Source organism: Tupaia chinensis, unplaced genomic scaffold (genome assembly GCF_000334495.1).
Source record: "Tupaia chinensis unplaced genomic scaffold, TupChi_1.0 Scaffold149501_1, whole genome shotgun sequence".
Taxonomy (NCBI): domain Eukaryota; kingdom Metazoa; phylum Chordata; class Mammalia; order Scandentia; family Tupaiidae; genus Tupaia; species Tupaia belangeri.
This window is the reverse complement of record NW_006209345.1, coordinates 3,206,491-3,216,595: the sequence shown is the minus strand read 5'-3', so window position 1 is coordinate 3,216,595 and position 10,105 is coordinate 3,206,491. Positions and strand designations below refer to the sequence as shown.

Here is a 10,105-nt window from a genome sequence, read left to right as displayed (position 1 = left end):
TGGCACCCGATATATGTTCTCTGTGCCTTTTAGAAAACATAAAGTGGTGGGGTTGGCAGATGGCATGGTGATTAAGGGCACTGGACTCCCACATGGCTGACCTTAGTTCGAGTCCTGAACCTGGCAACTTATTTTCTCATTTTCCCTTTCTCTCCCCCTTGCTCACTCTGTCCCTCTCTGGTCAAATTAAAATAAATAAAGTTAGATAAAATAATTCTTTAAAAAGAAAACATGGAGGGAACTAGCAGTTAGCATAATGGCTATGTCGCTGGACTCCCACGTAGTCGACCGCGGTTCGTGTCCCGGACCCAGTGGCTTAAAACTCACGCCGGGCGCGTGTGCGTGCGTGCCCAAGATCCCGAGAGGAGAATGGAGGAGAAGGGATTGCGGCGTGACCATCTCCCCTGGGGGGTGATTTCTTACTTTCTGTCTCTATGTCTCTGTCTGTCTGGCGAGCGCACGCGCCCTGCAGTGAAAATCTCTCCAAAAAAAAAAAAAATTAAAAAAAAAAAAAAGAAAGAAAACATGGAGTCATTCCTTTGGCAATATACATGTGAGTCTACAAGAAAGGTGATATTGTAGTCATCAAGGGAATGGGTACTGTTTAAAAAGGAATGCCCCGCAAATGTTACCATGGCAAAACTGGAAGAGTCTCCAGTGTTACCACCATGCTGTTGAAATCGTAAACAAACAAGTAAAGGGCAAGATAAGAATATTGACCATATTAAGCATTCTGAGAGCAGAGATAACTTCCTAAAATGTGTGAAAGAAGATCACCATTAAAAGAAGGAAGCCAAAGAAAGGTACCTGGGTTCAACTGAAGTGCCAACCTGCTCCACCCAGAGAAGCACATTTTGTGAGAACCAATGGAAAGTAGCCTGAGCTTCTGAAACTTATTCCCTGTGAATTCATGGGGTGATGGGTGTGCAGATAAACTAAACTATGATCTCTTTAAAAAAAAAAAAGAAGAAGAAGAAGAAAAGCAAGCTGTATAGTTCAGTGGAAAAGAACATTGATGTTGACTCTAGAATTTTGCCCAGGTTCTTGTCCTGCTTTTCCTACAAGTTATATAACACCTATTTTCTCATATATGTTATATAGAGCCTAGTACTTAGCATTTAAAATTGTAGGATTTAGTAAGATATTAAATAAAAGGTCAACAGCTAACAGTATAGTAAATGTACTATAGGGAGTATTGTTATTTTTAATATTACCCGTTGTCTTTCCTATTCTCTGTGATTTGATTGATTATCTATCCTGAATGAGAACTGCTTCCATGTCTGTTACTGAATACCCTAAATAAGAAAGAATACTTGTTTCCTTACACTTGTGTTTTATATTCGTAATATATTTAAGGATTTTGTAGCTCAGTAGAGATGACTGATGCACTTTTCGTGGCAGGGAGTCGTCGCATGGTGGATGTCATGGATGTAAACACGCAGAAAGGCATTGAAATGACCATGGCTCAGTGGACACGCTACTATGAGACTCCAGAGGAGGAACGAGAGAAACTCTATAATGTCATCAGCCTAGAGTTTAGCCATACGAGATTGGAGAACATGGTGCAGAGGCCATCCACGGTTAGTCTAATCATTTCGTCCATATAGTCATTGACACTAGAGGGTTTGTTTTTATACTGGGAGAATTTATAACTTTTCATACACACCAAGATTAAGCAGAAGGTGAATAGACTATTTAGTTAGAACAACTGGAATTTTTAGAATAGTCTTTATTTTCCAGAATCATAGACATTGTGAGGTGAAGTTAGAAACTACACTGGGGATGTGTGTTTGCATGCCCAGAATCACAAGAAGAGAATGGAGGAGAAGGAATTATGTGGCCATCTCCCTGAGAGCTGATTTCTTTTCTCTTTTTGGAGAGGTTTTCGCTATAGGGTGCGTGCACTTGCCAGAAAGACAGAGAGACAGAGAGATAAAAAGCGAGAAATCACCCCCCAGGGAGGATGCCCACACCACAATCCCTTCTCCATTCTTCTCTTGGGATCTTGGGCATGCACACACACGCGCCCGGCGTGAGTTTAAGCCATTGGGTCCGGGACTCGAACCGTGGTCGACTACATGGGAGTTCAGTGACATAGCCATTACGCCAACTGCTGGTCCCCTGGGGGCTGATTTCTCACTTTCTATCTTTCCAGAGACCACATGCACCTTATGGCAAAAAATCTTTCTTTTTTTTTTTTGGAGAGGTTTTTGCTATAGGGCGCGTGCGCTCGCCAGGCAGACAGAGAGTGACAGAGACATAGAAAGCGAGAAATCACCCCGCCGCACTCCCTCCTCCTCCATTCTCCTCTCGGGATCTTGGGCACGCACAAACACGCACCCAGCGTGAGTTTAAGCCAACAGGTCCAGGACGTGAACCATGGTCGACTACATGGGAGTCCCGCGACATAGCCACTACACTAACTGCTGGTCCCTGGCAAAAAATCTTAAAAAAAAAATAAATTTTTTTTTGAGAGGTTTTTGCTATAGGATGCACGCACTCACCAGAAAGAGAGTCAGAAAACAAGAAATCACCCCCCGAGGGAGTGGCTACTCTGCAATCCCTTCTCCTCCATTCTCCTCTTGGGATCTTAGGCACACACACACACACGCCCAGCATGAGTTTAAGCCACCAGGTCTGGGACTCGAACAACACCAGTCAACTACATGAGGGTTCGGCAGCATAGCCATTACGCTAACTGCCCCCCCCCCATTTTTTCTTTAATTAAAAAAATCGTAAAATGACTAGATATATTCCAAAAATGAAAGTAATCCTTCTCAGGGAAATAAGTATTCCCAACCTTCTGTAGACAGCCACTACTTTGTCAAGAAAGGGATTAAATAAAAAACTGCCTTAAGACCAGCTGATGGCATAGCAGTTGTATCGCCGGACTCCCATATAGCTGACAGTGGTTCTGGTGACTTGAAACTTATGCCAAGCATGTATGTATGCCCACCCGCATGCCCAGGATCCCAGGAGGAGAAGGGATTGTGGTATGGCCACTCTCCTCTTCAACCCCTGTGGAGTGATTTTTTTCACTGTCTGTCTCTCTCTCTGGTGACCACATAAACCATAAGGCAAAAACCTCTCTAAATAAATACATACATACATGAATTAATTAATTAAGCAGCCTTCAGTAGAGTTAGAGATCAAAAACAAATTTAACTTTCCCTTACAATGGATCTATTACTACTAGTCACCTAATAACTATCACATAAAGCAATGACCTGACTCTAAACCAGTTTTCTCCTAAGCTTCTCAGAAAGTATAAACCTACCAGATAAAACTTTCTTAAGCAAACTTCCCACCAACAGTTTTAAGTGAATTTTAAGGTTGCTCTATAGGGGCCATCAGGTATCATGATGGTTAAAATGCTGGACTTCACGTGGCCAACCACAGTTCGAGTACCAGATCTGGTGGCTAGAATATCATTCTGATTACATGTGTGTGTGTCTCCAAAACCCCAAGAGAAGAATGGAGGAGAATTATGACGTGGCCATTCCCTCTGGTTGAGGGGGAGGGGTGATTTCTCACTTTCTCTCTATCTGTATCTCTGTCTCTCTTTTCTCTGGTGAGCGTACATGCCCTGTAACAAAAACTTTAAAAACAAAAAAACAAAACCTTTTCTTTTTTTGGAGAGTTGTTTGTTTGTTTGTTTTTTGCTATAGGGTGCATGTGCTCGCCAGGAAGACAGAGAGACAGAAAGAGAGAAAGTGAGAAATCACCCCCCAGGGGGATGGCCACACTACAGTCTCTGCCTCCATTCTCCTCGTGGGTTCTTGGGCATGCATGCACATGCACCTGGCGTGAGTTTAAGCCACCGGGTCTGGCACTTGAACCAAAATCAGCTATGTGGGAGTCCAGCGACATAGCCATTACGCCAACTGCTGGTCCCTCAGAATCTTATTTTCTTAATTGACTAACCATGTGAAGTGGTTAAGGCCTCTGGATCCCACATGACTATGCTGTTTGAATCCCAGACCCAGCAGCTTGACAAATACAGGGGCATATGTGCATGTATACCCAAAACCCCAAAGGGAAAAACAGAGGAGAATGAATTATGGCATGACTATTTCATGTAGGAGATGCTCTCTCACTTTGTCTCTCTTTAATGAGCACATGCTCCTTCTAGTAAAGTTTAAAAAAAAAAAGATACATGACCATGTACACATGAAGCCTTCTTTGTAGCATTCTGAATTTATTCATTTTGTCCTCAGTCTTTTTAACATAATAATTTATTTAATTTTACTTAGTATTATTTAATTTGTTATAGGGCATGTACGCTACTAGAGAGAGAGAGAAAGAGAGAATCCGCCAGGTCTGGGATTCAAACTGTGGTCACTATATGGGAGTCCAGCGTCCCAATCAATAAGTCACCTGCTGGCCCTTGTCCTCAATTTTAATGATGAAAATGCTATATCATCTTTTTTTAAAGCTTTGATTTGTCATTGTTTCTTTTTTTTAATAATTATTTATTTTTATTTCTATTTATTCATCTACACACAGAGAGAAAGAAAATGCAAGAAAGCAAGCCACCAGGTCCAGAACCCGAACTATGGTTGGCCATGTAGGAGTGTTCAGCATCTTTAACCACCACACCACCTGCTGGTCCCTGAAAATGCTACATCATTTTATAAAAATTAGAAAAATGTCTTACCAGGCTAGCCCTATAGCCCAGTAGTTAAGGGAGCCAGATCTCACATGTCCAAATATTGTTCAAGTCCTAGCCCCAAGATTTGAAATCCCAATAGGGTGCTTGCCCCAAATCCCAACAGGGTAGAGAAATGGCAGAGATGGGATTGTGGTTTGACCATGTATCATTGGTGAGTGCTTTTTCCCTCTCCCTTTCTCTCTGGTGAGTGCATAAGCCCTCTGACAATTTAAAAAAAAAAATGGTAAGACAATAAATGGAGGAATAGAACCTGTTAAAGGCCTCAGAATTAGAAAATTCTCTAGAGGGCAGAGGCTACAATGCCCCATATCTTTCAGAGACCTAACACATGTCCAGAACAATTGAGTGAACTATGACCAAGGTTCTAAAAGCAAACCAGCTTTCTGTAACCTTACAGTGACATGCTTATTCTGTAGGTATCTTTTCCTTTTTCATTTGTCTAGGTCTTTCCCAATGTATCTCAGCAGTGCCTGTTAAAAAAACAGATTTCCGGGACCAGCAGATGGCGTAGTAGCTATGTTGCTAGATTCCCACTAGGCTGACCGCAGTTCAGGTCCCAGACCTGCCAGCCTGAAACTCACACCAGGCACATGTACATGTATGTCCAAGATCCCAGGAGGAGAATGAAGAAGAGATTGCCGTGTGGCTATCCCCTGGGGAGTGATGACTATCCCCCCGGGGAGTGATTTCTCATTTTCCCTCTTTCTGTCTCTCTTTCTCTTTCTCTTTCTCTCTCTCTCTCTCTCTCTCTCTCTCTCTCTCTCTCTTTCTCTCCAGCAAGTGCATGGGCCTTAAGGCAAAAACCTGCTTAAAAAACAAAACAAAAAACCCCCAGACTTTATTGAGGTAAAATTGACAAGCAGTAAGCATGCATTTTAGATGTATATTTCAGTGTTTTGACAACTGTTTGTTACATGTAAGTACCATCATGAGTCAAGATACATGGGGCAAGCAGGTGGCATGGTGGTTAGGGGTGCTGGACTCCCACATGGCTGACAAAGATTCGAGTCCTGGACCTGTCAGCTTGCTTTTTCACTCTCTCTGTTCCTCTTTGGTCAAATAAATAAATAAATAAATAAATAAAGTTAAATAATCCTTTAAAAAAAAAAATTTCCTGTTATTTTTGTAAACCTAAAGCTGCATAATCTCTTGTTCCCTATGATCTTTAATACCTTCAGAGTTTTTATTAGTTCATTAAATACATATTGAGCACTATACAAGGTGCTTAATACTTAGTGGGGCCACCTCCATGGCCTAGTGGTTAAGGCACCTGGATCCCATATGGCTAACCATGTGGTTTTAGTTCCAGCCCCACTGGCTTGAGAAACACTAGTTGTTTGTGCATGTATTCCCAGAATCCTGTCAGAATAGAGTTGAGAAGGGGTTATAGCATATCCATTCCCCATGTGGAGTACATTCTCCTCTTCCTCTCTTTGTCAAGCATATACAGCCTTTAGCAAAAGAAAAATAAGTATCATCCTCAAAATGGTTACAGGTTCATAGAGAAGAAATAAAAGAAAATGGGCATTTATATAAACTGCAACATGGTAAGTGCTTCAAAGGTAAATAATACAGAATATGGTGAGAGCATGTGAAGAGGACCTTCCTAACCTAAATGAGAGGAATATTGGGGGGAAGCTCTTTGGAAAAAGTAATACCTAGATTTGACATAAAGGGAATAATGAATAGGAATAGCATGTGAGGAGTCCAGTTGGTGGTATGGTGCATAAGACAGTTGGATTCCATGTGTCCTACTGTGCGGTTCGAGTCCTGGACCCAGCAACTTGTAAAACACTGGATGCATGTGTATGCATGCCTAAAATCCCAAGAGGAGAATGTAAGAGAAGGGATTGCAGTGTGGCCATCCTCCTTGGGAATGATTTCTCACTGCCCTACCACCACCTCATGAACACAAACACTCTACAGCAAAACTGTAAAAAAAGCTAGCAGGTAGCACGAAGTTAGGATGGCTAGATCCTACATGGCTAACTATGTGGTTTGAGTTCTGGATCTGGCCATTCCTCAGAGGATTTCTCAGGTTCTTTCTCTGTCACTCTCTGGCAAGTGCACAGACACTAAAGCAAAAAACTAAAGGGACCAGCAGTTGGCGTAGTGGCTATGTTGCTGGACTCCCATGTAGTCGACCGCAGTTCGAGTCCTGGACCCGGTGGCTTAAACTCATGCCGTGCACATGTGCGTGCATGCCCAAGACCCTGAGGAGAGAATGGAGAAGAGGTTGCGGCGTGACCATCCCCCCTGGAGGGTGATTTCTTGCTTTCTGTCTGTCTGTCTCTTGTCTTTCTGGTGAGCGCACATGCCCTATAGTAAAAACCTATCGGAAAAATAATATAAACAAATAAATAAATAGGATCTGTAAAAGTAGGTATAAGGAGGTAAGGTGGGCAAGTTTTAGTGCCCATTGTGGGAACTAGCTTAAAGTAGAGTTCTCTGGTAAGAAGACGGAACTTTTACTGCTGTCGTTCCTATAACTGATAAAAAAAATGACAACAGACAACACTGTGTTCATTTTGTGTGTGTGTGTGTGTGTGTGTGTGTGTGTGTGAGTGATGGGCAGTTAGTTCATGGAAGCCCGTGAGTTTTTATTTTATTTTTTGATTTATGATAGGGTGCTTACATGTATGTGTGAGAGAGGGAAAGGGAGAATACCCTGTACAGGGTCTGATTATGCCATGATCCCTTTCTCCCAGCCTGGCATATGCTTGGCACTGGCACATACATAAAGTGCCTCAGACTGACCAGGCAGGGGATTCAAATCTCAGTCTCCATAAACTTACTCAAGCAGTGTTTTTTTTGTTTGTTTTTTTGTTTATTTTTTAAGAGAGAGCGAGATTGTTGCTATAGGACATGTGTACTCACCAGAGAGACAAAAGGCAAGAAATCACCACCCCCATAGGAGGTTGGCCATGCCACAATCCCTTCTCTTCCATTCTCCTCTCAGGATTTTGGGCATGCACTCGCATGCATCCAGCATGAGTTTTAAGCCACCAGGTCCAGAACTCGAACTCAACTGCATGGGAGTCTTGTGACGTAACCATTATACTATGTGCTGGTCCCAAGCAGTGTGTTTCTTCTCTGCCACAGAGCTAGCCTCCATGAGTTGTTTTGAAACAACGTATGAATAGATCAGATCCTAGGTATTATACTTCTTGCCTATTTTGCCCTAATTTCGGTGCAAAATAGGTTGAAACTGGTGATTATCCTTACTGGAGGCTTGTTTTCATATGGATCAAGTATTTACCCAAAGGCCTAACCAAGACTGTAGATAAACTTAAGAAGATAAGTATAAACACATTACCACAAAATCTGTCTGTATTCAGTAATGCCAAAGAAAGAGAGGCAGTACTGATTACAGGTGAAAAATTCTGGCCAGAAGAATTCTGTTTTCCACAAATGAAATTTGGTATAAATGCCCATGAGCTCCCAAACCTTCCTCTCCCCTTAAGATATGAGAATTTATGGTGTTATTGAGCAAGTACATTATTCATTATTCTATTAGAGTTGATGAAGGACAGAATAGGAGATGGGAGATGTTGTCATTACAGTAAGAAACAGAAAGTAGAGGTTCTTTGAAGGAGAGAAAGGCATCTGGGGCTTTTTCAGTGTTCTAGGCCCAGTGGATGCTTGGTTAAAACTGTTGACTCCAGGACCAGCAGTTAGCGTAATGGCTATGTCGCCGGACTCCCACGTAGTCAACCGTGGTTCGAGTCCCGGACCTGGTGGCTTAAACGCACACTGGGCGCGTGTGCGTGCGTGCCCAAGATCCCGAGAGGAGAAGGGAGGAGAAGGGATTGCGAGGAGAATGTAAGAGAAGGGATTGCAGCGTGGCCATCCCTTCTGGGGGGTGATTTCTCGCTTTCTATTTCTCTGTCTCTGTCTGTCTGGCGAGCGCACGTACCCTATAGCAAAAACCCTCTCCAAAAAACAAACAAACAAACAAACTGTTGACTCCCTAAGCAGAAATCCTTTGAAGTGGAGCAGCAAGGTAGCCTTAATAGTTCCTTATTTTAGAGACCAGCAGTTAGCATAATGGCTATGTTGCTGGACTCCCATGCAGTCGACTGCTGTTTGAGTCCCAGACCCGGTGGCATAAACTCACTTTGGCCGCATGTGCATGTGTGCCCAAGATCCCAAGAGGAGAATGGAGGAGAAGGGATTGCAGTGTGGCCATCCCACCTGAGGGGTGGTTTCTCACTTATTGTCTCTCTTTGTCTCTCTGGTGAGCGCACGCACCCTATAGCAAAAACCTCTCAAAAAAAAAAAAGTTTCTTATTTTGGTTATTTCTTCTATGGCATTGGTGATTCCTTCCAAACACTCTCCTGTAATTAACACCTGATTATCCACTGATCACCTGCCTTATATCATTATCCATAGATTATATGCATTTATCTAGCTACATATTTTAAATAAGTTATCAAATACATAGATGTTATAAAGCTTACTACATATGAGAGGTCTATGGAAGATGTATATGTGAGTTTGTTGGAGATGAATGTATGAAAAGTTATGCATGGATTTCCTTTTTTTGGTACCAAAGTAAACCTGTACTTTAGTTCTACTTTTCCATGAACTTTTTTCTTTGTATTTGTTTGTTTGTTTGTTTTTTAGATTTTTGCCGTAGGGTGTGTGTGAGAAAGAGAGACAGAGAGAGAGTCAGAGAGAGGGAAAGTGAGAAATCATTCCCCAGTAGGGATGACCACACTATAATCTCTTCTCTTTTATTCTCCTCTTGGGATTTTGGGCATGTGTGCACCCAAAACATGCAGCCAGCATGATTTTCAAGCCTCTGGGTTCAGGACTCGAACCGTAATCAGCTATGTGGGAGTCCAGCACCTTAACCACTATGCCACCTGCTGGCCCTTTTCCTTTTTAAAGTTTCCTCTTACACTTATGGTTTTTTACAACCATCAGTTAGATATTTAATTATCAGCACTTTGCTGGATTCGTGGTTGCTTTATCTACTTGGGGATGTTTCTGGGAGTTCAGTGGTGGGTATAGGCACTTGAAGTTACAGGATATACTACAAATCACTGTAATGTTTTGACATAGTTTTATACTGTTTTCTCATTTCATTCAGTAAATATTTAAAACTTCCTTCAAGATAATTGTCTTAATTTTATAGATAAGTTCCAGGACCTTACATGATCTCAAGAAACATAATAGACCTGGAATTTTTTATTGCTAACCTAGTAGTTTCTATAGCACATTGCCTGTACAAACCTACCAATAGCCACCAGGTCTGGGACTCAAGCTACGGTTGACCATGTGGTCAACCAGCACCTTAATCACCACACCACCTGCCAGCCCCATCTTTTTTATTATTTTTTAAACTATTGATATATATTATTTTTTAATAATTATTTTATATGGGACCAGCAGTTAGCATAATGGCTATGTCACTGGACTCCCCTGCA

The 10,105-nt window shown here is 42.1% G+C and overlaps 1 protein-coding gene across 3 annotated transcripts in view; it reads left to right on the top strand.

Moving 5' to 3' along the window:
• Nucleotides 1-10,105, top strand: part of KDM2A (lysine demethylase 2A) — a 153,117-nt gene that overhangs the window by 76,918 nt on the left and 66,094 nt on the right. For all 3 annotated transcript variants that reach the window (XM_006171303.3, XM_006171304.3, XM_014585315.2), the window contains one exon: nucleotides 1,402-1,580. In XM_006171303.3, the coding sequence (XP_006171365.1) occupies nucleotides 1,402-1,580 (179 nt within the window). The remainder of the gene's footprint in view (nucleotides 1-1,401; nucleotides 1,581-10,105) is intronic.